At 43.7% G+C, this 25,250-nt stretch overlaps 5 protein-coding genes across 7 annotated transcripts; all 5 read right to left on the bottom strand.

Moving 5' to 3' along the window:
• Positions 1 to 1,224: 1,224 nt before the first annotated feature.
• On the bottom strand, positions 1,225 to 12,733 carry tcf25 (transcription factor 25 (basic helix-loop-helix)). The gene is made up of 18 exons (XM_067249542.1): positions 12,451 to 12,733; positions 12,022 to 12,162; positions 11,687 to 11,758; positions 10,412 to 10,533; positions 10,215 to 10,280; positions 9,985 to 10,067; positions 8,810 to 8,940; positions 8,434 to 8,533; positions 8,025 to 8,118; positions 7,331 to 7,423; positions 7,077 to 7,182; positions 6,773 to 6,932; positions 6,431 to 6,518; positions 5,842 to 6,000; positions 5,271 to 5,361; positions 4,902 to 4,981; positions 3,402 to 3,477; positions 1,225 to 2,069 (listed from the first exon to the last, which is right to left on the bottom strand). Exons 1-18 carry the CDS (start codon positions 12,655 to 12,657, stop codon positions 1,902 to 1,904), a joined length of 2,037 nt encoding a protein of 678 aa, XP_067105643.1. The 5' UTR covers positions 12,658 to 12,733; the 3' UTR covers positions 1,225 to 1,901.
• A 1,224-nt stretch (positions 12,734 to 13,957) lies between these two features.
• On the bottom strand, positions 13,958 to 16,408 carry cyba (cytochrome b-245, alpha polypeptide). Its single transcript, XM_067249097.1, has 6 exons — positions 16,266 to 16,408; positions 15,908 to 15,977; positions 15,568 to 15,642; positions 15,343 to 15,426; positions 15,049 to 15,130; positions 13,958 to 14,599 (listed from the first exon to the last, which is right to left on the bottom strand). The coding sequence occupies exons 1-6, from the start codon at positions 16,321 to 16,323 to the stop codon at positions 14,411 to 14,413; spliced, it is 558 nt and encodes a 185-aa protein (XP_067105198.1). The 5' UTR covers positions 16,324 to 16,408; the 3' UTR covers positions 13,958 to 14,410.
• Positions 16,409 to 16,736: 328 nt separating this feature from the next.
• mvda (mevalonate (diphospho) decarboxylase a) lies at positions 16,737 to 19,933 on the bottom strand. Of its 2 annotated transcripts, none has more exons than XM_067249194.1 (10): positions 19,776 to 19,933; positions 19,443 to 19,513; positions 19,236 to 19,350; positions 18,935 to 19,069; positions 18,623 to 18,822; positions 18,221 to 18,295; positions 17,860 to 18,078; positions 17,504 to 17,619; positions 17,163 to 17,271; positions 16,737 to 17,033 (listed from the first exon to the last, which is right to left on the bottom strand). In XM_067249194.1, the coding sequence occupies exons 1-10, from the start codon at positions 19,849 to 19,851 to the stop codon at positions 16,953 to 16,955; spliced, it is 1,197 nt and encodes a 398-aa protein (XP_067105295.1). In that variant the 5' UTR covers positions 19,852 to 19,933; the 3' UTR covers positions 16,737 to 16,952. The 2 variants fall into 2 exon arrangements, with proteins under 2 accessions (XP_067105295.1, XP_067105294.1); XM_067249193.1 differs by having other exon boundaries at positions 16,836 to 17,033; positions 17,163 to 17,274.
• A 1,267-nt stretch (positions 19,934 to 21,200) lies between these two features.
• Positions 21,201 to 23,600, bottom strand: pdcd5 (programmed cell death 5). 2 transcript variants are annotated; one of them, XM_067248881.1, is made up of 7 exons: positions 23,430 to 23,600; positions 22,757 to 22,786; positions 22,491 to 22,534; positions 22,173 to 22,234; positions 22,001 to 22,092; positions 21,762 to 21,833; positions 21,201 to 21,665 (listed from the first exon to the last, which is right to left on the bottom strand). In XM_067248881.1, the coding sequence occupies exons 1-7, from the start codon at positions 23,493 to 23,495 to the stop codon at positions 21,618 to 21,620; spliced, it is 414 nt and encodes a 137-aa protein (XP_067104982.1). In that variant the 5' UTR covers positions 23,496 to 23,600; the 3' UTR covers positions 21,201 to 21,617. The 2 variants fall into 2 exon arrangements, with proteins under 2 accessions (XP_067104982.1, XP_067104981.1); XM_067248880.1 differs by lacking the exon at positions 22,757 to 22,786 and having other exon boundaries at positions 23,430 to 23,595.
• A 135-nt stretch (positions 23,601 to 23,735) lies between these two features.
• uraha (urate (5-hydroxyiso-) hydrolase a) lies at positions 23,736 to 25,027 on the bottom strand. The gene is made up of 4 exons (XM_067248879.1): positions 24,890 to 25,027; positions 24,394 to 24,533; positions 24,113 to 24,248; positions 23,736 to 24,021 (listed from the first exon to the last, which is right to left on the bottom strand). Exons 1-4 carry the CDS (start codon positions 24,941 to 24,943, stop codon positions 23,932 to 23,934), a joined length of 420 nt encoding a protein of 139 aa, XP_067104980.1. The 5' UTR covers positions 24,944 to 25,027; the 3' UTR covers positions 23,736 to 23,931.
• Between the last annotated feature and the right edge of the window lie 223 nt (positions 25,028 to 25,250).

Genomic DNA, 25,250 nt, shown 5'->3' with positions numbered 1-25,250 from the left:
ATGAAATCTATATGAGTATCTCCTGGACTGCAACTTCCTGGACCAGGGAAGTCAAGAAAGGTCAGTTTGTGTGTGTTTTTTTAATGCTGCATTACTCTTGTTGAGTCTGTGTGGCAAGGGGCCCCATGAGCTAGATAAGCATCAGATCGGTTTGTGTATTGTAATGCTTACTCTCTCACTCACAAAGACACTCTCATACACATACAGCAACAGGAATAAAAGGTGTCCTGGCAGTGGCCATTAACACTCAAATGACAGCAGTGAGCCCATTTGAACAGCAACCCTCAAAGCCATGTCTTAAAAATGAGGCTTCACACTGTAATTATGAGACTGTTACATCATTACGTCCACATGGAACGTCCTCCTCCATGAACTGGGAGAAACAGTCCACTTGTAAACAATACACAGGCCAGAGAGTTATCTGCACCATACCCACTTCCACACTCATACACTACATACTGTACATGCTGGCCATGACAAACACACCTGAACACTCATACACATTGTTTATCACTTCAGACAACTTTACAGTGAATGTTTCTCTGGCTTTCCCTGGTGTCTATACTGAGCCCAATCTGTATTTCTGGAAGGGGGTGTGGCCTGTGCTGCCTCTGGGGAGGGGTGTCAGTACAGTGGAGGGGACACCTCACATGATGGCTCCTCATGACTAGCTTGCAGCCACAGGTAGACAGGAACAAGGAGCTGGTTGAGCAGCAGGAAGGACCCTTTGGGCGCACCGTCATGTGGCCTCTGCAACACAGCCAACAGGCTGCCGGAGTGTTTAGTACTAGGCCCGTACGGTGACTTACCATGTGTAGCTCTGATGAGTATATAGTACAGGAAAGATCCATATATTTCATAGCATTTCATACATGTATGCCTCCTACTGCAGATCCACAGACATTTTCAAATGTTTATATGTGAATGAGAACTATTCAGCAACGCAAATGAATGTCATGGGACATGTTCCTCTGCCAGAACATCCAAGGACGAGGCCATCTTCTTGCCTCGGTCACCGGGTACACTCATCTCTCCTCCTAGGATGTATCCAGTTATCAGTAATTCAACTTAAAACATTACGGTATTAATATGAAGGATTCTTCCATCTCTACATGAGCAGAAAGTATACTGAAGGCCTTGTTTTTTTGATGTTCCATGAAACTAAAAATGTTTTAAAGAAGATAAGTGGACTTTGCACAGAATTGATTTTACACTTCCAATAAACTTATTGAAACTTATTCAAACATTAGGAACATTTATTTTGTAATCAGTGAGGACAACTTCTAAAAAGAATAAATTTCTTCCGATAAGCCAAATTATATTTAAATCAATAAAAGTTTACTGTGAAACAATATGAACATCAATGACTTCCTGTTTTTAAACCATGTGTTATGATCATGTGACACTTTATTGAGCAGTTCTGACTTTTATCAGAATTCATCTTGAGTGAAAGCATTGCAGTTGACCGTCACTTGGCTGTTAGGACATCACTACTGGAGCCCATCCATTTTTGAAACAGCAAATTGATTTCTCTCATGATCAAACCCAATATTAACATTTTCACAAAAAGCCCATGTTATATTCTTGATAAGCAAACAGATGTTTTTATCAAGTAGATTCTGTCAAACTGAGAAGAAATGGAGGGATGAGGGAGAAGAGAGGGAGGCGAAAGGAAGAGAGTGTAGGACCAGGGTGCATTTCAGAATGTTATAATTAGAGAAATGAACCAGACCCTCATTAACATGTTGTTTCATCCACCAGAACATGATCTTGATCTGTTCTTATGGTAGCCGTCTCAGGTGTTGCATTCTACTTGTTTTCTCAGCTCTCCTTCCATGTTCTTCATCCTTATCCCCCCCCCCCCACCTCTTCTAGTTCATGCACCTTATTTTCTTCCCATCTTAGTCCCATTCTTCCTCATCCCTGTCAGGGTTGTCCTCTCTGGGTGGCTCCTGGAACTGGATGTTGGCCAGCATGTCTCTCATGGCCACCATCAGACGGTTTACTTCCTGGTTAAGCTCCCGCCCTGCGCGAGCCACTTCCAGGTCGTCCTCCGGTCTCTGGCCGCCCTGTGGAAACAGAGAGCTGCATGTCATCTCCATGACAACACCTAGTTGAAAGGTTGGAGTGTGTGGTGATCCACTGTAAAACAGTTAGTCTTGCCTGTCTCGCCCCAAACCTAAACTTCCTCTTTTAGTGTCACATATACATTTACCATAAATCATTCACTTGTGTCTGCACACAAGTGCAGCCTGTTTGATAACTAGGTGTTGAAATTAACTTGGATTTATGTAATCCAATTTGAATTATCTGACAAAGTGTTTTCAGTGTTTTAAGAATGACATACAAACATTGATGAGTTTCACTGAGAGCTGTGTTCATAGATCCAGGAGCTAACTGTGTTAACCAGACACACAGAACAACACCAAACATGCTAGGTAGTCAGCATCTACTCCACATCCTAACAGCATCTCTGCCACCCCAACTGCATTTCTCCATCTCTTTCATTTCAGTACCAAGATCATGATGGTTGGCATTATGAGGCCTTTGGTGAGTTTCACATACAGATTTGAGTTTCACACCCATATCAATAGGACCTGCTGCTGGACTTTGGTCTAGCAGAGGTCAGGGTTAGAGGCAACTCTGGTCTCACCTGTGGCCAGGTAAAGGGTTAGTTAGGGTTTCATCTGTGGTCAAGTTAATGATTAGTTAGGGTCACATCTGTGGTCAGGTTCATGGTTCGTTGGGGTATCAGCTGTGGTCAGGGTTAAGGTTAGTTAGGGTCAGCTGGGAGGGGTCAGGGTTCATTCTGGTCTAACCCATGAATGACATCTAAGAAAGGAGATGTGCAAAACTCTTATTTCACTTCAGGTAATAGATGTAGCTGTATGTCATTAGTTAGAAATTAATTCATGTTTTTTAGATGTTAGACATTTCCTATGCCATCAGGCTTATGGATGTTCTGGTCAAAGTCTCAAGAGGATCACAAGATATTAGTCTTAACCTCCTGTCAAAACACTTTTTTGGTAGAACTCCGGTCACCAATTTGCCCCAAAATTTGTTTGATACTTCTAATTTCTTTGCTCCAGCGACCATGTGCTCTCACTCAGTGGGGCAGTTTGTGTAATTTATCACTATGGCAAAGGAGCCAGGCCGGTCGTAGCCCAGGCAGCATTTCTGCTCTATGAATGTTGCCATTGTTGAGCCTTCTGAGAAGGGGTTGACATCGTCCGTCTATTTTTACAGAGTGTGGGGAGGTCATATGCCTTCACAGCTCTAATGTTCCACATTTGTCACCCTTTTGAAAGGGACCAGGATTAGAGAGGGACACTAGGAGGGACGTCTGCATCCCAGCACATCAATGACACAATGTATTTTCACAAAAGATTATAGCTACTCACCTGTAGGTTGAAGTTGGGCAGCAGAGAGCGGAAGAACAGTGACAAGGTACTCTCATTAGAAGCACCCACACTTGGTCTATATGAGAGACAAATAAAGAGAGAGGGAGAAAGAGAGGCAGACAGTGAGAGACAGACAGTGAGAAAGAGAGACAATGAATGATAGACACACACACAGAAGTGACCAAAGATCACAGAGCCCGCCGTCTCCATAGTAACCTGCAATTCTGGTAGGAGATGATGTCACTGCCTGTGATGAGGGCCAGGGACACAACTTCTAGCCACAGGCTTTTGTCTCTCAAATTCCCTACACTAAACTGACGATATAGTTGCAGTTTATTTTTAGCTAAACTATCCACAAGAGACAAAATTAGATATATATAAAAAAAAAGCAATTATCATTAATACATCCTCTATATTTAGTAGAACAGCCTTCAGGGGCCATGTGGAGTCAGAAAGGCGGAGTTCAGACAGAGATAGAGAGTGCCTGTTCAGAGGCATGGCCTTGACAAGCGCCTGAGCAAACAGAGGACCGGAAACACAACTACCCATACTCATGTAACCACCCTCAGTACTCATGTAACCACCCTCAGTACTCATGTAACCACCCTCAGTACTCATGTAACCACCCTCAGTACTCATGTAACCATCCTCAGTACTCATGTAACCACCCTCAGTACTCATGTAACCACCCTCAGTACTCATGTAACCACCCTCAGTACTCATGTAACCACCCTCAGTACTCATGTAACCATCCTCAGTACTCATGTAACCACCCTCAGTACTCATGTAACCACCCTCAGTACTCATGTAACCACCCTCAGTACTCATGTAACCACCCTCAGTACTCATGTAACCACCCTCAGTACTCATGTAACCACCCTCAGTACTCATGTAACCACCCTCAGTACTCATGTAACCACCCTCAGTACTCATGTAACCACCCTCAGTACTCATGTAACCATCCTCAGTACTCATGTAACCACCCTCAGTACTCATGTAACCACCCTCAGTACTCATGTAACCACCCTCAGTACTCATGTAACCACCCTCAGTACTCATGTAACCACCCTCAGTACTCATGTAACCACCCTCAGTACTCATGTAACCATCCTCAGTACTCATGCACTTCTTTAATAATCCCTTTTACTCTTTAACCCTGGGTTCCAGCTCCAGAACATTCTTCAGCTGATGCCTCATTTCAGTTTGTATTTGTCAACAGAATTGTATTCATCATGTCCCCTCCCGCCCCACCGCAAACAGCATCACATGACTGAGAGCAGACGCAGGGCAGAATGCACGTCCTGCACATGTTCCTGCAGAGAGAAGATCTGCAGGAGGACAGGAACTCATTAACCTCTACTGAGCAGGTCAAAGTGTTTTTTGTGGGTGGGTGAGGAGAGGCAGCTTGCTGGAGAGAGGCTACCGCCAAGAGATCCTCAAGGCTTGGGTGGGTTACCACAGCTTAAGCACAGGTAAAGAGTTTGGAGAGGAGAAGTTTACCTCTCTGGTCGGGAATACGACACCAAGGAGTCCAAAGGGGGGAGTGGGTCGAACCCCATTATTGGTTGAGTGGTCACATCCTGTGAATACACAACACTATGTTCTTAACTACCACAGATAAATGACAAAAGCTTTATGAATACACACCACAACATTCTAAACGTTATCCAAAACATGTTATTGTGGAAAAAAGTGCTTTCTTAATAATGAGGCGGCAGGGTTCAGAGTGCACTTCACCATCGGCAGGGCGGAGGTTTGTGTGTTAGCAGAGTGCACCTCACCAGGGGAAGGGTGCAGGTTTGTGTGTTAGCAGAGTGCACCTCACCAGGGGAAGGGTGCAGGTTTGTGTGTTAGCAGAGTGCACCTCACCAGGGGAAGGGCGGAGGTGGCCTCCTTGATCTCAGACAGGATGACATGGCGATGGATGTTGCGGGAAGGACTCTGGTACCTCTCCTTCCTCCTGGAGGGAGGGGGGGGCAGAATGTCATGACATTACATTTACATTACATGTAGTCATTTAGCAGTCGCTCTTATCCAGAGCGACTTCCAGTAAGTATAGGGACATTCTCCCTGAGGCAAGTAGGGTGAAGTGCCTTGCCCAAGGACACAACGTCAATTCTCACAGCCGGTAATCAAACCAACAACCTTCTGATTGATAGCCCGACTCCCTAACCGCTCAGCCATCTGACTCCTAAGATTAAGTCCTTCTAATCACACTTCAGGAGGACCATTTCAACGCCACTCCCTAAAAATGTGCTACTTATTGCCGCTCCTTCAAAGGAAGAAACATTAACACACACTTTCAATTTCAGAGTGAACATTCCGACGTATCAACTAATGTCTGCCCTTGGAAATCCTAATGGGTCAGTTGATTCTAATTTGACAGGGTTTACACACACACACACACACTAATAGTTACTAATAGTTAGCAGGTCCCTACTTGTTGAGGCAGTCCTCTACCAGAGGTTCATTGCTGTCCACTCTGAGCAGCACCTGCGCCACATTCTGCTCCAGCCAAAACAGCACCCCGCCCTCACGCCACAGCATATGGCTCCGCCCCACGTACAGACCCACCAGCTCCGCCAGGGCTGGGGGCTGTCTGGAGGGAGACGACAACGAAAGACAAGAAAAACAAGTAGTGCTTCTTAACGCCTACCATACTGTGATGTATACGGTTAGAAGTAATGCATGATATGATATGATAAATGAATACTCCATGGCTAGAATGTCAATGCATGCTTGAATTCAATGTATCTGTCTGAGAAAGTACTGTAAAAGAAACGCAGAGAGACTGCAGAGAGAGAAACGGAGAGAAAAGGACTTCAAAAGGAATTGAGACAAAGAGACTGCAAGGGAGCTGGAGAGAGAGATATACTACAGAATGAGACCAAAGAGAGAAAGACAGTAGAGAGAGACTATAAAAAGAGGAGCACTTCCAGAGAGAACACGGAGAGAGAGAGAGAGAGAGAGAGAGAGAGAGAGAGAGAGAGAGAGAGAGAAATACTGCAGTGTGAGTCAGGATGTTGTACCCCAGCTGACTCCGATGGCCGAAGAAGGCATGAGCCGATACGGCTGCATCTGGCTGCACTGTGCACAGGTCCAGCAGAGGCATCAGCGCTGAGGAACACACACACACATGCTCGATGGATAGACACAGTCACTAAGTGAGTCCCCATGTGTAATACCAGGATCAGAGAGCACTCGGGGCCACAATCATTTACTCCAGCCGCTAGTTCTGTGTGCGTGCCATCACTATGGGAGGTGGATGCGTTCATGAGTCAAGTGTGTGTCGTTTTCTGCCCGCGAGCGCATAGGTGTGTGTATGAGTGTGCATCCATACCTACATGCATGCCTGTGTGTGTGTGTCTAACCTCCAGGGAACATGATGAGTGCATACTGCAGCAGCTGGTCAGCCTTGTCTCTGTGTGTGTCTCTCTCCTGAGGCTCCGCCCCCTCCTGCTGACTCAGCTGGAAGTGGCAGAGTGCCACAGAGAACGCAAAGTTGGGGAGCTGGGACAAATTCCTGTGCACCTGAAACACGGGCACGCGCACGCACACACACACAGATATACACACACACACACACACACACACACACACAGAGGAAGCAGGTTACCCTTAATCTCACAAGCATACAAAACTGTACAGACAGACATGTGCGTGAAACTGTCTCACCTCCCACTCCTGATAAAGGCGCAGCAGGAAGTGGTATTCTCTTGAGCGTAGTGACAGGAAGTCTATGAGCAGCAGCATACAGAGTGGGTCACCATCCGGGTCCAGACTAGCACACAGGGAAAAGCAGACGAAGCCATCGAACACTGCCCTGAGCCCCTAAAATGTCCATGCACCTCACACACAGACATGCTCCCTGGGAACCCCTAGTCTGACCCGTTACGCCTCGGGTCCTCCTGACTCCTCCCCCTCCGTACCTGAGAAGGAGGCGGCAGTACTCGAGGGCAGTCCGAGGGCAGCCCCTCCTCTCCAGAAACATCATGTGCTTGTACAGAGCCAAATACAACGCTCTAAAAAGACACACGAGAAATGTTGAGACAAGTGCCATCTGTTGGTGAAATACTTGCATTTCATGCTAACGTCATCCTTATGCCTCAAGTACCTCATTATAGTCTACAGCCGTGGCCAAAAGTATTGGGAGCGACATACATTTTGTGTTTGCAAAGCTTGCTGGGCGTTTGCATAAAATGACTGCTAACATAATTTCAGTAAGTTATATCATCAGCACAGGGGAAAGTGTGAACTAGTTCTAGCCAGGTGAAATCACTATCATTCTGATTGGATTTTAAGAGCAGATTGACTGCTGTCAAGAGGGGACTATTTGCATATATTGAAAATGTTCGCCCTAAAAAAGCTTAAAAAAAATATGAAATGTGCCTGATTGTGATTCCAGTATTCTATAGAAACATGTGAAAACATTTTCCTCAAATACTGAACCAGCAAACACAACATTTGTCATTGCCAAAACTTATGACCACGACTGTATATATATGGACAACTCAATAACAGCCTGAAGTGTACATGTATGAACATTATGTTAGGGCTTTATCCCTTAACATCTGGTGTGTGTGTGTGTGTGTGTGTGTGTGTGTGTGTGTGTGTGCGTGCGACCTGTTCTCTGATCTTTGGTAGCTCAGTCTGCAGGTCCCTGAGGTCAAACTGAACAAAGGGTGGAATGCACACTCAAAGCTGTACAGAGCCCTCTCTGAAACACACAAACACAATAAGTTACACAACACTATCAGTCTATAAAGAAAGCGTACACGCGGTTGCACAATTGGTTCCCGCTGTCTTCACCAAGCAGTCAGGCTTTCAGTGGCTTCATCAAACCATCTCCTGTATGTCTCACAGGTAGAATATGTGCTACTCTGGAGAAGTGTGTGCTGTGCAGTAGAAGAGACTAGACCTCTAAACATGCCCTGGGATTGAAGCCTCACAAACCAATCAGATTTCCCTGATACTGTACTGGTTGTTCTGCTCCTTACCTATGAAGGTTAGGGTACCTGGTGGTGCTGCTCACCTATGAGGTCCCTGGCCATCTCCTGGTCCTCCTGGATGCGGCTCACATCAGACAGCTGCAGCAGAGAGTCGATGTGGTAGGGGTTCATCTGCAGCAGGGCCTGGGGAAGAACACACCCTTAGTCTCCACAGTCCTCTAACACAGGCAAATGCATCTCACACATGTCTGACATAAAGACCTGAGGGTATTACAGAACTCCCAGGGTCTGTTCAGAGATCTGCAAGGCAGGGTATGGTTCAGTGGCTAAAGCACTTTACAGCAGAACAAGAGGTTGCAGGTTCAAATCCCCCTGTACTGTACGTCGCTTTGGATTCAAGTGTCTGCTAAATGAATACATGATTATGATCTACTGCTGGATCTGCCAGTGCTTCCTCACCACTATGTTGTTGGGATCCATGGACTCCACAGCATCCATGAACTTGAATTGAACCTGCTGGTAATCCCGGCTGTGTTCCAGGGTGAAGAACTGAAGTCCAGCCCTGCTCTCCAACAGAGTCATGGAGATACCTGCAGCAAGATATGCCAGGCCAGACAGGAACAAGGCCACACAAGGGATCAGACAAGGGGATTTCTGGGGAAGCAAGCTTTCAAACCAGTCAGCAACCTCCACCAAGCCAGTCCACTACCTCCACCAAGCCAGTCCACTACCTCCACCAAGCCAGTCCACTACCTCCACCAAGCCAGTCCACTACCTCCACCAAGCCAGTCCACTACCTCCACCAAGCCAGTCCACTACCTCAACCAAGCCAGTCCAACTCCATTCTTATATTGAGTGATGCCCGGTGCCAAGTCCTGGCACTATGGTAAGCAGGGGGTTAAAGGCGTACATCAATGGTGCCATTGAGTCTGCCCAACCATAGATGAGTCTTACTGCATTTGATTCATGATATGTGCTGATTGGACATCTCTCGATATGACGTCATGGCCTGGATAGAGACTGAATGTGGCCTCTGTTGTGATTAGAAAAGCCATGTCTGCCAATCTGGTTTCAGGCTAACAACAATGATAGTATGTGTTCATCTAAGCAGTGTTATCCCAGCGTCCCAGAGCCCCCTGTTGGAAATGGGAGTCAGATCTCTGTGTTTAGGCAGGAACAGTGTTGCCTTCTAGCAACAACACAGAGGCGCCACACAGGACCTATTAATGTAACTGTCGCCCAAAGACAGAAAGCACAAAGTGAATGTGTTTCAACACCATTCATTTAAAATTGATCACGGAGGCTGACTGGGTCCCTGCTAGATGACCTCTACTGACACGTTCTGTATAATGTTGTTCAGTCTGGGTTAGCATTGCATTTCCCATCACACAAGGATAGATGTTAATCTATCTCCAGGAAAATTAGGATATTGAACACTGCTGGTTTGAACATCAGTAAATGACATAAACATAATAAACATATTACTTAACATGTAATAACTAGTAACAAGTCAGCATTATATGATTTTAAAAGCAAAGTAGCCATGTTTTATGCAAATCTTAGCATTCTCTTTGTCACAGCAAAAACACAACACAAATTATGAGGGCCTACTTGGGGTAAAAAGAGTGACCTACCTGGACGGCTAAAGCGCGGCCAGGTGTCTTTAGGAATGGTCATCCAGGTGCTGCGGTGGAACTGCCTCTGTCTTTGACGAGGTCTGACAGAAAGGAACCATCAAAGCACTACTGTTAAATACCATTCATGGAATATAATAGAACAGAAAGATTTTGATGTAACAAAAACACACAATATTAATACTGGACTTGGGAGAAATTTCGCACAGCTGAAAAGTAAAACCTTTTACCTCTGGTCCCCCAGAACTGCTCGTGCTCCGAAGTACCTTTTCAGTTCAGTCTCTGGATTCAAGTTCCTGAAGCACACACAGACTAAACTCAGCAACAGTTTATGCTCAATAGATGCCGACTAAACCTAGAGACGGCATCTTAACCCAAAGCAAACAATTCAATGACAATTCCGAGTGATTCAGTGTGACCCCCCGACCTGTGCTCCACATGTAGAACCGGCCTGCTTCCTGCCACTCCGCAGCCATCACTCTGGAGGGTCAGGCTGCCCAGCTGCTCCATACTCTCCAGGAGGGCATCGATGTCCTCTGCTGCCTCCTCCTGGGGACACACTAAAGTCACTAGACAGCCAGGCAGCTCTATGCCCAGATACACATTGGTGGAGCTAGTTCTGGCATGGCACTCGGGCAGCGCGTCGCATCATCAGCTGATGTCACCCAGGCAATCAACTGAAGGTGTGCTGGATGAAGGTCCATGCCTTCCCCTTCAGAGGACTTACATGCTGTATGATTTCACAGACCCAGACACACTTGCTCACATATCAGGCGTTGTACTAGGTGTACTAGGTATTGTCCTCCCTCCACCAACCCGAGCTCCTCAGTACTGTCTTCTGTATTGTCACTACAAGGTGTTAATCCTCTGTAAAGCCTTTTGACTTGTTAAAAAGTCTAAATGATTCCTGTCCACTGGGGGATCTTGTATCCTATGCTCCCTGCCTTGTTATTGTATGTACTGTTGTATGTGCTATGCTGGCTATGCTCCAAGGTAGGGAGGTTCCCTACCTAAGGTTCCCCCTTAGATATGTGGAAGAAATTGGGATTTCCTGTGTGCTTACATTATTCACTAATCAATTAAACAAGTCATTGAATACTAGTTAGTATGTTGTCATGTAAGCTTGCTATTAATAAGAGTAGATTGTGTCTATGTGTCAGGGTTAATAGATGTTCGGGGTCGGGAGAACATTCCTTGTCATGACTACAAGGAGAGCTCCAATTATGAACTCTCTAGTCTGAGAGTTGTCATGTGTTGGGAGCAGTGAATCTCTTTCTCTGAGACTGTTGTAACGTCATTACTGCCAGTGCCTGACTGTCACAATCTATGTTCACATTCTTGTGCCCTATAAAAGATGGTCCTCCGGCTTTCAGAGCGGAGAGAGACATGGTTGAGACCTAAGCCTGGTGTTGTGTTGTCATTTATTGTTGGAGGTCTGGTTTTCTCTCCCAATCTGCAGATTGATAAATACTTATATAAAATCCAGAACTCAACTGAACTTAGTCACTCCGTTTATGAAGAGACGGACAAAACACTTTCTTCATCAGATATAACCACACCGCCAAAGACAAACCTATTTCCATTGCAATAAATGGTTAATTCAATATGTGAGCACACCTGATGTAGCTGAGGGTGACACCTAATGCAATAAGAAGGATAGCATATAAATTAAGTAGTAATACTTGTTACTTCACCGCTTTACCTGTGTGTCTCCTGAAGTGGTCTTTTTCTTCTTCTTTTTCTTCTTCTTTTTCACTTTGTCTACAGCTGCAGACTGAATGTCAGAAGAAAGAAAACATCACACCAGCACCTTTGTAGCTGCAATCTAACCTAGAGCTGTAGCTCTACGTTAGACAAACCAAACATGCTCTTCTAGTCTGGAGCTGGTCCTGACCACACTTAATTAGATTGGTAATAGCTATGTAAAATAGCCCATGTACAATACTATCATGTCAGACATGATATGCGCAGAGTAGGGATGAAGGCAGAATTTTCACACAATTTAAACAGAGCCTTGCTCTACGATGCTCTCATCACCTTGGCTGCCCCCGTCTCAGCTTGTGGAATCCTCTTCTCCGTATCTCCGCTGTCACTCTTCTCCCTGCCCTCCTCGCCTTTCTCTTCAGGCTTCACTGCATTAGTGTCCTCTTTCTCTACCTCGTTCTCAGCTTCACATATCTGTAAAGAGCAGGCACAGACACAAGGTAAATCTGAGATGAACACTAGATGACATGCACCATCAGGTGTACCTTGAATACAAATAGAGGTGTTCTTGTTTGTATAGCTAGATGGTAGCTTGATAGCTGTAACACTACACCTACAAACTCCTCACCAAATCCATGGCTAGCTAGCGAATGCTAACTTTTCTCTACATCATTAGGGAATGCAAGACATACAGTGTTAATCAAGACTGTAAACGTTGTCAACATATGGTCAACTAGCTAATGCGCTATATAGATATTTTACCAGCTCATAAATATTGCTAAGGTTCTTCTGAGTTTTGTTTTTCTTGGCTTTTTGGTTGCTGCTATTACTGATAGGTTGCGGCGCAGAGTCGCCTTCCTCCTCCTCAACCTCAGCAGCCTGTTCCTCACCGGGAACAAGACTACCCATGTCTAAGGCCTCCTGGCCCCTTTGTTTCCCTTTCAGCCTCCGCAGAGCCCGGCTCGACATTTTCTCGGGGGATAGAATTCACTAAGCTGTGCAGTTGTTATAGTCGGACAACTCCTGCCATAAACAACATGCTCATTCTTCAACAAGCAAAGACGAACGTTATTGGCTGCTTAAAAGGAAACGGCTACGTTTTAGGGAAGTGAAGTCACGGATTTGTCTACGGATACTCCATTTGGACAAGTGTAGTGCATATAGCATAAATATAGTACAATGTTTATCCTATTGTCTTATAAATTAACCACAGTGTGCACAGTATAGCGGTCCAGCTCAGATTTCGGAAAGGATGTCCATAAACAGAACACTGGTTTTAGGTGAACTTCACCTCAATGATCGGTATCCACTGTGCAGAAGGGGGCAGTGATGCATCACTGACTAACATTGGGTCTGTCAAACCCAAAACCTTTATGCCTCGAACGCCTACACTAAACATAGCTTATACAAATAAGTGAAGTGAAATGAAATAAGTCAAACATATAGGGACATGAGATATATTTATGATTATTGTTAATTGAGGTAGTACTACTGACAGGTTGAATAAAATGAATCTATCCAATAATCCAATGTTTTGCTGTGCTCTTTTATTTGTACGTTTATATATCCAACTCAGTTAAATGGTTAAGTAGACATCTCGCTGCACATCAGTGGACATGTCAAGCATGATACACCTGCTGGTTATTGACAAGCCCAGTGCAGCTATTCATGCTGTGGAAAAAGTCAGCAGTGATGAGGGAGGAATGTGCATTGAACAATAGGATCCTATTACAACTGTAAGAGATTAGTCAGTCTTCTACCGGTTATGTATTAAACCCAAAGTGAGTTAACAGATGGCTGAGTGGTTAGGGAGCTGTTAGGGAATCGGGCTATCAATCAGAAGGTTGCCGGTTCGATTCCGAGCTGTGCAAAATGACATTGTGTTCTTGGGCAAGGCACTTCACCCTACTTGCCTCAGGGAGAATGTCCCTGTACTTACTGTAAGTCGCTCTGGATAAGAGTGTTTGCTAAATGACTAAATATTTAGGGTAGGATTCCTACTAACTAGACAACTGTGTTTGTGTTTCTGCTACGTAAAGCTCTGGGTTATGGTTCCTGCTAACTAAAGCTCTGTTCAAGTGTTTACGTTTGTGTCCTTGAGTAAAGGTGTGTCTGTGTTTTTAACATGAGAAACAGAGGGAAATTCTTGTGTGCTGCAATGAGTGGTGAACATGCTGTGAAACCACTCAAGGTTCACTCCTTGTGAAAAGGACAGTTCTCTATTCTTCCTCAAACAAGTCAGTCGAGGAGTTTCCAGAGTACACCCTTTAAATTGAAGGATGAAGAATGTATTTAAATATTTTATTTTTAATTTAAAAGCATTGAAAGTTACATAGACACAGTAGGTGGTACTCACAGGCCAAAACAAATCTACAATATAAACTCTCAAGTCTGTCCAGGAGTTTTAGATTCATCAGGGCTTTTAAACACAGTGATAAATAGTGCAGTACACCATTTACAGGTATATACTGCACAAGTACCTTGGTACAATTTTTTTTAACATGCCCACTGTGGTGCAGGTACAAAGGTTTACAGCTTCAGGGACAACACTGACCAGATGCTGGTCAAATCTGTCCTTTTTACAACAGAGATCTGACTAAACTAAACTAGTAAAAGTAAAGCAGGTTGGAGACATATGGTAGCAGCACTAAGAAGATGAGTGATCAGGGTCTATAGTATACCATGGTTTTATATAGAAAGGCTGTAGCTCAGGGGACATGAGCTACTCGGTAACAGGAATGGGGTTGGCATAGGCTGCTCCCTCTATGTCCTCCGCTCTCTTCCGGCGCATATCTTGAGGTGGGCGTGGAGGTGGGTTCTGCGGAGGCTGCTTGATGCTCTCTCCAACGGGCTTCCTGCTCTGCTGCTGCCGAGGCATGATTGGCTCCCACTGCTCCCCTCGAATAGCAGCCTGCAGAACACACAAGTCACTGATCAGATTGGGCCAAAACAACTCCTCCCTTACCTCTACTGATATACAATACAAGGGGGCATTATGCCATGTCCAAAACACTTCCAGTCATCACCCCGACCAGTACCACCCCACTCAGCCATATAAAAATGCCATGCAGAAGTTTAGCCAACTGTATGAATTCAAACTTAGTGTTGTTCTGTTGCAAAACACAGGAAAATACCTGAGATACTGCTTGATTCTAAGATGTGTTCATAACCAGAAACCAGCAGAAAACATTTTCTTGAAGCCACTTCCTTGTATGTGTACATGCATTTCAGCAAGTCTTACCCAACAAGTCTGACCCAATAGCTAACAGTGAGTGTGGGAGGTGCAACCCCAGTACAATACAATATATTCATTTAGATATGTATCCATGTACATACAAATGGAGGTTAGGTAGTACATACTCCCAAGTAGATGAGGCTTGCAATGCCAAGGCACACACAGCCTAGGACAGTGGCTAACATGAATCCTCCAGGAACACAGATGCTGTGGGTGAAAGAGGAAGTGTGAAGGAGAGAGAGAGAGATAATTACATGATGTGACAGTAATTACATGATGTCACAGCTAAACAATGAAGGTTTGTGGAGGAATGATAAAGCACTATATGAACAAAACCCAGAAATGGTTTATCCGGTCACATTCACAGGAGGAGGCAGTGTTTTTGTTACACAGCAGGACTGATACAGAGGCGTACTCACGCTGCATGTAGAAACGCTCGAACATAGTAGTTCCTGGTCAAAGGCCCAAAGGATTTCACACAGATAGTGAAGCAATGTTGGCCCCTAAAAGAACACAAGAGAAGGAACTCAACATATGCTTTCAGTGACACGATTGGGTTTAACTAATCAATAACCAGTGATGACAAAATGAGGGTGTCAGAGATGTTGTGATGGGGTTAGGTCTAGGGTGTAGGGGGTACTTACGTCCTCTCCACACTAGTGCCTTTGTTTCTCTTGCCTCTTGGGTACTCAAGCAGACAGACAAACACTCCAGCAGCTCTGAGCATCAGTTAAGTCAGGTTCAGCTACCATACTTGGTGCCACAAGCCCTTAAGTAGCCCTACGTGCAGCACGAACATGTTATTCTTGAAACCAGGTGTGCTACAATGTATCGATTGCTTTTCAAATAAGGAGTGTTCAAGATTAAGATTATGTGCAGTTTCGTTCGTTCGTATATTTTTCTTCTCTTGAAAAATGGTGAGAATGGGTTTGTATTTGGTTCAGGCTGATAATATAACCCCATAGCTAAAAACGTAAAGGATACATTCCATAAGCTGCGAACTGCCAGTCCCTGAACTGACCGGCCGTCCCGACAATGCCACCGGTAAGAAGAACTGAAACAGGGAAGTTGTAATTACAACGCAATTTAAAACATTTTTTTTCAAAAACAAACAACAAGTATGAAATAGAATAACGAAAAACCTCGCTGTGATTCCCAAACAATTACTTGTTTTGTTTTTAAGTGACATGTTTTGACCATTTATTTTGTATCTCGATGTCCAAAAGAACCATACGAACTTAGCATTACAATGGTGAACAATTTTTTAATTCATGTAGCTGTATTACTCATGTGTAGCGTTCCTAAAGCATGTAAACAGATAAAAAGGTTTCGTGATACTCACTCAATCCTGCTGCTAAAGCTTGTTCATTGGCCCACATTGCCCATTCTATCTTCCCCATGTTTGGAATAGGACGAACAGAACCTCTGACCGCCGCAAAAGCCTCTAGTCTGTTGTCACATTCGATTACAAGAGAACACGTACAGTGTTTCAGAGTCGTTTCCAAAGTTAAGTCACTTCCGAACTGACTTAAGACAAGGAGGAGTCTCGAATTCAGTTAACCATGAAGTACCCTCACAGAAGATTAAAAATGCCAAACGACCCATTGAATTCAATTCAACTACACTGATTTTTTCAAAAGTTGTTTCGCTATTCATAAAACACCACACGTTTATTTCTTACAGTGATAGTTTTATTTCAATTAATTATTTATTTTTGCAGACAACACTCTTCAGTCTAAACCGGAACTATAGAATATTTAGAAATATTTTTTCTATAGAAAAAGAAGTGCACAAAAGACTAAAATATAATTTTATAAAATGTCAATTTATTTAGATACATTCATATATAAAATATAACACTTTAAAACCTATGAAAGAACAAGCATTTTCTATCATCATCTAATTTACTCTGCTTTAGCTTCAACTAGCAATGCAGTAGAGGACAATATCCAGGGCCTCCGCTAAATCCTAGCCTAAAGCAAGACTGAAATTGATGCGTCTCCTTGGGTCGAAAGGATGAATTCAAACATCAGACGTTCTTCTTAGGCAGTCCATCAGGGCAGAGCAGATGCTGGGTGGGGTCTTCCATCACACAGGGTCCAGGGCCAGCCTGATAGTAGGGCCACTCATTACCAGGTGAAACATGTGTATGTACCACGACTTAAAAAGGCCCTTAACAAAGATATAACATCTTCTCAATTGTGACGTAAGTGATTCAGGAGTGTGTGTGAGTGTGTACCTTGGTGCTGATGATGTAGCTGATTCCCTTCACTAAAGGTTCCATACCAATGGCCTCCTTTAGCTCTTCAGACAGAGTTACCCCAGTAATGGGAAGACCTTTGAGGAACCTGCTGAGAACCCAGATACAGTCACACCAACACAGTACAAATACCACCAGCACTACCAACACCAAAAATACTGTAGTCTGTGCATAACAATAGCATCATGAACCATCTTGATGTGGAGTGAGCCTGCATGAGGAGACTACCTGTGTATGATAGGATGGAGATAATGCATGCTAACTGTGTGTGCTAAAGTGGAGAGTATGCATGCAGGCTGTGTTAGATAAAGGACACTCACTGTTCTCCATTGGTCTCTGGAGGGAAGAACGTACGCACCACTTGGAAAAACTCAGCTGTATGCTCCTGAAGGGTGAAGATGACAGCGTTTGGACCTGCATCAAATGAATATGCTACCTGGAGGAGGGGAGACAGGTTAGCTGTGATGGGTATATGAGATGAGAAAAAAAGGTAGCCAAATGTCACCAAGTTTCTCCACTCATGTTCTGTCCCCTGTGAATTCTTGTAAATATCTCCTTTCTAGTTTCACATCTCCATTTCACACTTTAAGATTAGCAGCAACTACTTGAAACTGAAACGTGTTCAGTGAATCTGACAGGAGGAGGTGAGGGGAAGCAGAGACCCTGTGATGCTCACCCTGGTTTCCCCACAGTGACGGTTATAGCGGTGCACCAAGTTGATTATGCGGCGAGACACATCGTTCAGGTAGAAGACAGGAGGGTATGTGTCCAGGCAGGTGGCATGGAACTGGTTGCTATCCTTCATGGTCAGCTCAGCAAACGTGGCAAAGTCCCTCTTCTTCACGGCTCTGATCATCTGCTCCATCCTGCCTGGTACCACACACTCTGCCCGGTGCTGACAGAGACCAGCATGCAGCTTCACCATATTGCACACAGCCATTTAATGTATACATATTGTGTGTGCATTTGTATGTGTGTGAATACGTGTATATAGTTAGCATGCCTGTTCATGTATGTGAATGTGTATTTGTGTGTACCTTCAGCAGACTGCTTGTCTCAACACTGGTCTGCATTCCAGAGGTGCTGCCCACAAGCTTCCGCTCAGCACTGACCTGAGGGTCAGATCTGGCTTAATTCAATACATATTTTATTTATACAAGATGGGATGAAAGTTTAAAAAAAGATACCTTGCAATACAATGTATAAAAATACAAATATGTAAATTGGTGGTGTTTCTTGCACACCCAAAATACCTTAGTAATGTCAGTATGGACGACACCAGTAAAAAAAATCTGAAGCGTTGACATGTATGCACATTTGATGATGATATGCTAGCTGCATGTTAGTGTATAGTGGAAAACTGTTTCAATTTCAGGTACTCTGTTAGTGTATGTTAACTACAAATGTATTAAACACAAATACACATAACAAAGACCTACCACGAGCACCAGCACCCTGAGCTCAGGCCAATTGGTCTCTGGCGCTACCTGCTGGGCAATACTGTCCTTGCCGTCCTCTCTCTGTCCCATGGTCCACTGGACGAAGCCTCCATACATGCTCCTGCAGGCGCTCCCCGAGCCCTGCCGTGCCACCACCGACAGCTCCCCCTCCACCCCCAGCACCCTCGCCAGAGAGTACACTGCAGGGAGGGAATCAGGGAGACGGCAGAGACAGCCAGGGATGTAAGGTGGTGACATAGGCAGAATCCATCAGAATGAGGCACACGCACAAGTACAAACACACACACACACCTAGGCAGGCATAACCAGCAGCAGAGGAGGCTAGTCCAGCTGCAGTGGGGAAGTTGTTGACGGAGCAGATATGGAACTTGTGGGACAACCCGGCAGGATCTCCATCACTGTGCCTCTTCCTTGCTAAGCGCCGAACTGAGTTGGAAGAACAACCAATCACAACACAAAGGTGTTAGTTTATGTGACATAATAGTAGTGCTGTCCTTCTGTCTAACCTTTTTCTTCTAGTCCTGCCTTTCTTTACACTCCTGTCTGACCTTCCCACAGGACTACCTCACCCTTTGAGGCAGGATTTCCTCACCCTCTCTGAGGCAGGACTGGAGCCTAGGCAGGGTGATGTCCTCCTCCCGGCCGTTCAGCCAGATGCGATCCTCCTCAAATGACCTGCTGCAGGCCACTGTTGTGGTGGTTCTGAGCTGAATATTATGAAGGGAGGTATCAGGTCATGGCCATCAACACTCAAAACACACACATAATCTGAAGTGTAGCTACAAAGTTTAACCAGTACCTGGTCTTGGTGCAGTGTCACACTCAAAGATGAATTGATAGGAAGAATTAGTTCCTCATCTCTCTTCCCCCCTATTATACAGTAATAACAGCAAGTCAGATATGAATACAGTGAAATAGACTGCCTTCATATGATAGATGGTTGTGCAGGACGTTGCAATGTTACAAGTTCACATAAATAAGTATAATCTTGGATCCAGTGCTGTTATATATAACAAACGTTAATAAAAAAATGTTGGGGAAAGAATCAAGGAAAGTTTCGTATGCAGCGTTTTCAACAATTGTCACTTGCTAGCTAGCAGTGGGTAACTGGACAATATAAGATAATACTTACAGTATTTAATGACGGCAATGTTTACAGGAGCGCTGCAAGTTACCATGTTGAAACCCAGTGCCTTGTCCTCGGGCATTGTAGTGGCAATTATTATTCTACAACACTAACACACTTTGAAAACAAGTCCTCAATGACTTCTCCAAAAGTGTGCTTATCGTATTTTGAGCTTTGAGAGTTATGTCCCGCCTATCATTGCGCTTCCTAACCGCGTATTCCTATTGGTGGAAGAGGGCACATGGGTAAAGGCACAACCAATAGAAACCATTACTTGTTCGTCACTCAAAAAGGGCAGACGCTGGGTAAACACTTTTGGTAAATACGGACAGCCGCGTATTAAACGGGGCGGGGTAGAAAACTGAACCATTTTAAATTCCCTGTACCATACATCAAATATGTTAACGATTTGAAACGGATAATGTTGCTCTTTTATGGGATTTATTCTTGAAGGTATGTATACTTTTCATTTAAAAAAAATACAATCCTCTGTATGTGGTTTTAAATTGCGCTTAACTCCACCCTCCAGGCAGTCCTCTATATCCAAAACCTGTGACTGACTAATCAGACCACGGTCGTGTGAAAATAAGGCCAGGTCGGTGGAACCTCATTGGTAATCGCAGACGCAGTGCAGAGCCGAATCAGTCTTGCTTCATCCGTGGATTTATTGATTTAATTTTATTTATCAAACTGACATATTTAATTCCAAAGAGACACACTGTTTGAAGGATCATATACTAAGTTTAACTTATAGGCCACAGTAACCTATGACTGTTTCGTTTATTTATACACTCAACCTTTCCAATAGTGTAAGCCATTCAACATAGAACACATACCTTTTCAAATTCGTTTTGTACTCTGATTGAAATTATGTTTTTCTTCAAACTATTACCATAATCCAAGAACATTTGTACTATATGTATGACTGTATGCCAGTTTGTATAGGATTTGTTGTGGTGCTGTAATGACCCTACCAAATCTAAATCTAAAATATAACTATTTTAGTAAGAACCATGTTTTAAAGTAATAAGCATGGTTAGTGGTTCCTGACATTCTGATCAGAATGAAATTCATACACACTACACTTCCCTCAGCAAGTGCCTCACCAGAAAGGCCATGTATTATATACACTCATAACTGTGAAGAATTTTGCAAATGCAATAACGAAATGTACCACTGGAGGAAGTATTAAGTTGTTTTAGAACTACAACCTAAATTATGTGTTAATATGCCACCAATGCTATGTACACATGTCCAGCACAAAAACACAGTCATTGGTCAGATGAGTTGAACCCAGTCCAGCCAGAGATATATATTGAATTATTCTCAAGTCTAGTCCATCGAAAGCTATGTAAAAATATTTGTATAAATCACTCTTTAAAGATTCTTAATTTTTTGCAATACAGTTGATAGCGTAATATGGGCAATCAGTTTAAGGCTTTATATTTGTTTATTCATGTAAACTGTAGAATAGATTTCAGCAAAACAAAACATGAATATACCAAGGTGTCCAGTCATGTGTCATGCTAGTATTGAATAGCACACATACAATATTCACAGAACAGTCTTCAAATCGAGTACATTTGAAACAATATCCTTTCTTGCAAGAAAAACAAAATAACAGTGGTGAAAATGGAGATATGGAGAAATTGAAAATAGAGATAAAGCAGGTTTGCTTCTTTGTTTTGAAACGTTTTATCTCTATGGGGAGAGTATTGTGAGTTCCAGATCCACGCAGGGCTGGATGAGGCATCCCAATGTGCACCTCCCGTGTGGGGCCATAGGTAAAAATATGGTCTGCTACCAACAGAGCCCTACAATCCTGTCTATAGTCCCGCCCTCCGCACATCAGTCATCATCCTCGTCATCCGAGTCCATGACCTTCCGTCTGTTGAACTGAGAGACAGAAGCAGTGAGACAGGCTGACTGACAGAAGCAGTGAGACAGGCCTTACTAAGCAGATGGAGGCATGAATTAAAGATTGTCACTTACTTTGACAGTTGTCTTTTTCTCTGTTTGCTGGCTGACCTTTTCTAGGATTTCAATTAAACCTGTGTCTGTAATCTAAACAAAGGAAGGAATGTTTAATATCAAGAAGCATAGACAACAGAGACAACCAATGAGACTGTTGACAGAGCCATGCACTGCAAAGACTTATACAATATAGGCCCATGAACGTACACAAGGTAGGCCTACAGCCTTATACAATGTCTATATACAAAATGTCCCACCTTTCCTCCTAGCTGACCGAAGCGAGCCATCTGTATGAGGTAGTTCTCAACGGCTTTGGCTTTGTCTGGTTTCACCAAGGCCAGATTATTCACTGCAAGAAAAGGGATGTGAGAAGGCAAAAGCCCCTACTAGTACCGCTGACAGCGAGGTGGAGACTCCAAAAATACTTACATCTGGCGCGGGCGGACTGGTCCAGAACCTGAGCCAGAATGGAGTTCCTCATCTCTGAGTCTCTGAGAGGAGGATCAGAACAGGAGGTCACGACACAGCATGAGCACACATTAAAATAACCAGTTTCACCTAAAACCAAATTCATCACAGGCCACAATCTTCTGAACTTCATCCTCATCACCTTATTTTGAAGTGTGGTACATTAGTTAAGGTTCAGCTTCACATCCTGAATATCCATACAGCTTAAACAGACTGGCTCTGATAATAAGCAAGTTTTTAGACGGGTTGGTATGTTGAATCAGAAGGTAAATGACTGACCTCTGCTTGGCCTCCTGCTGTCCTTGTTGGTCATTTGAGGAGTCCTGTGAGGGGGTCACAAATTTGTATGAGGCTGGACTTCCACTTAGTGTTAGTGGGACACATATTGCAAGCACTTGCTTTGAGGTTAAATGCACACTTTAATTAAACAGAAAGCTTATTCTGATATGTAATCAGGCAAACTGTATCCCTACATCTAGCACTGACTGAGACACACATGCAGTCTGCAACTGTCATCAGCACCCCACTAGCTGCACTCTGCTTACCGGACAATCCACAGGGTTCCAAGCTAGAGCCTGTAAGAACAATCTATCACTTTATCATTTTAAAGACATCTGCTGGATCTCTATATCGTATCAATTTAATCTGATCTAGTCCAATTGTAGACACATCACCATCAGTGTTCAATGGGGCAGAGATTGCAAGGTGCTAGTAAGCAAATAAATCACGCAGGGTAGTTCTTAGTTTTAAGGTAGCCTAAGTTTGCTATCGTTATATCCATGTTATTTCAGGAGGTAAACATCTGCCTGACACCATTCATTCGAAGACGTCTAGGAATAGCGTACTGAAGCTGAACTAAAATGGAATTAGTGCTACAAGAATGAAGCTTGAAGATTGGGTTTCTCATCCTAACCCAAGCATTGGGAGCTAGCTAGCTAGCAAACAAGCTAACGTTCCCTGCTAGCAGTCACCTACTAATAGCTAGTTTACAAACTAGAAGGAATATTCAGTATTAAATTAAAACTCTAAGTTGTACTGGAATGATATCCAGCTAGTGAAATATTAATTGGTCAAACTATCTTTCACATTCATAGTCTATGGTTATCCAGTACTGGGTAACTTTAGCTAGTGGCTTCTACAGTGACAGTATGGATGAGATGAGCCTTTCCTTTTATGGTCGAAAATATGCCTTTTCATCCCTCGTGTTCACTCCCTTACCCCATGTTTCGCCTGCAGTTCGGTCATACGTTGCCTCCGAATTGCGTCCAGTTCGTCATCTGCCATTGTGTGATTGAGTCAAAAACGCGTCCGTTTAGAATAAAGAAAATCTACCACTTTATTATACTTGCGTTATGGAGCCGTTTCGTTAGGGGAAGGGCCTCGCTACAGGCTAGTGTAATCGATGCACGGATACATTCACCACAGCAGCCAGTGAAAGCAGTCAGGGCAAAATGATTGTTCTGAATAGCTTAAAATTAAACCTAGTAGAAAAATAATATAATTTGGGGTAATAATACAATACAATTTAAAATTATCACGTTTCTTTAACACATGTGGTGTATACTTTTTATTGTCATTTCAGTTGTGAACTCAATAAATGGTGCAAACATAATGTTTCTTTCCTCTGCGTGTGGTCACACACCTGCCAAAGTTAACTCTTTCCTGACCATTCAACCTATAGGCCCTCCAGTTAGGTAGTTCAGGTCCCCATAGCTTTTCTTTAGCTCCCTCTATAGGTGCTGTAGGAGAAACGGCTGAGAAGCAGAGGGATGTGGAACTTCTGGCTTGAGTCAGTTATGGTGAAAGTTATCTGTGGAGGAATAAAGACGGTATGATGCCACTATCTATTTATGCCAACCAAAAAAGAAGTTGCACAGTAGTATATAAACTAATCTACTCACTTCAACAAATGGATAGAAGCATGCCTCCCCCAGGCTCTCCCAGTACTGTCCTGTCTCAAAGCGCATCTTGTATACCCCGGGAGTGAAAGTGTCTTTGGTGATGAGCCCAGGGCAGCGGCCATCTTCATTGGTGGTCCTAGGAGAAGTAATTTGGTCACAGAAGAAAGTGCTTTAACTTATCTGAAACAGTACTGAACTTTCTACAGATGTAACACAGCTTTTGCCAGCCTCTATAATAATAACAACATGGAGAACATAGGTTAGTGGAGCTCTGTGCTGACCCTGCCATGAGGAGGTTCCACGTAGCAGTGTTGGGGTCCAGTAGATGCAGACTGAGAGCCATATGGGAGCCAGGGACACCCCTACCAGTGTTCAGTACATGGGTGGTTAGAGGACTGACTGGACCAGCCATCTCTGCACACTGCAGCATACAGAGAAGAAGGCTAACAAGAACTGCATATTGTGCATAACTATATAATTATTAGCTTATTTAGATCATCCGATATGAAAAGTGGTGTCATAAAGCCCCACCTTGTGGCTGACAATAATAATGTAATGCATTTTGTGGCCTCTGATAGGCCAAGGAGATCCCAACCCAACAATGTAAATTCTTGTCAATCAAAAAACTATTTGAACTCGCGACTGAAAGCGTTCTTCTTCCACACCACTGTTAAATATTTAAGTGTCGTGAGAACTTCTGACCCCTGCTGCACACTAATTTCCTTTTGAAGGATAAATAAAGTTTAAAGTTGAGAACTTTTCATCGAATAATCTTACCTTGTTTGCAGTCAAAAGATGACTCCGTATGTGTCGGAGTCTGTTAGCACACATGCGTGTTAATTCGGTGTCGAGCCAAACCGGGTTTTCTAGTTAGCCTATTCAGTCTTCAACAGCAAAGTGCTATCATTTAATAGTTCATATGCCGAATTTACCCGTGCAAATTGCACAACCTACCTCACGAGGTTTGCCGTATGAATGTATTATTATCAAAGACTGCCATCAGTGGGGCTTCACGTGCACATTTTTGGTCAAGGAAACATTGATCTGCTATACTCCGCTGTTAATGTTTAAGGACGAGCAAATATAACAGATGGTGCACATTGTCCCACACTGTAGATTTTACAAGTTTGTTCTTCTG

This window comes from Osmerus mordax, chromosome 13 (assembly GCF_038355195.1).
Source record: "Osmerus mordax isolate fOsmMor3 chromosome 13, fOsmMor3.pri, whole genome shotgun sequence".
NCBI classification, from domain to species: domain Eukaryota; kingdom Metazoa; phylum Chordata; class Actinopteri; order Osmeriformes; family Osmeridae; genus Osmerus; species Osmerus mordax.
Note: the sequence above shows the minus strand (reverse complement) of the source record. Positions and strands in the feature narration are given on the sequence as shown.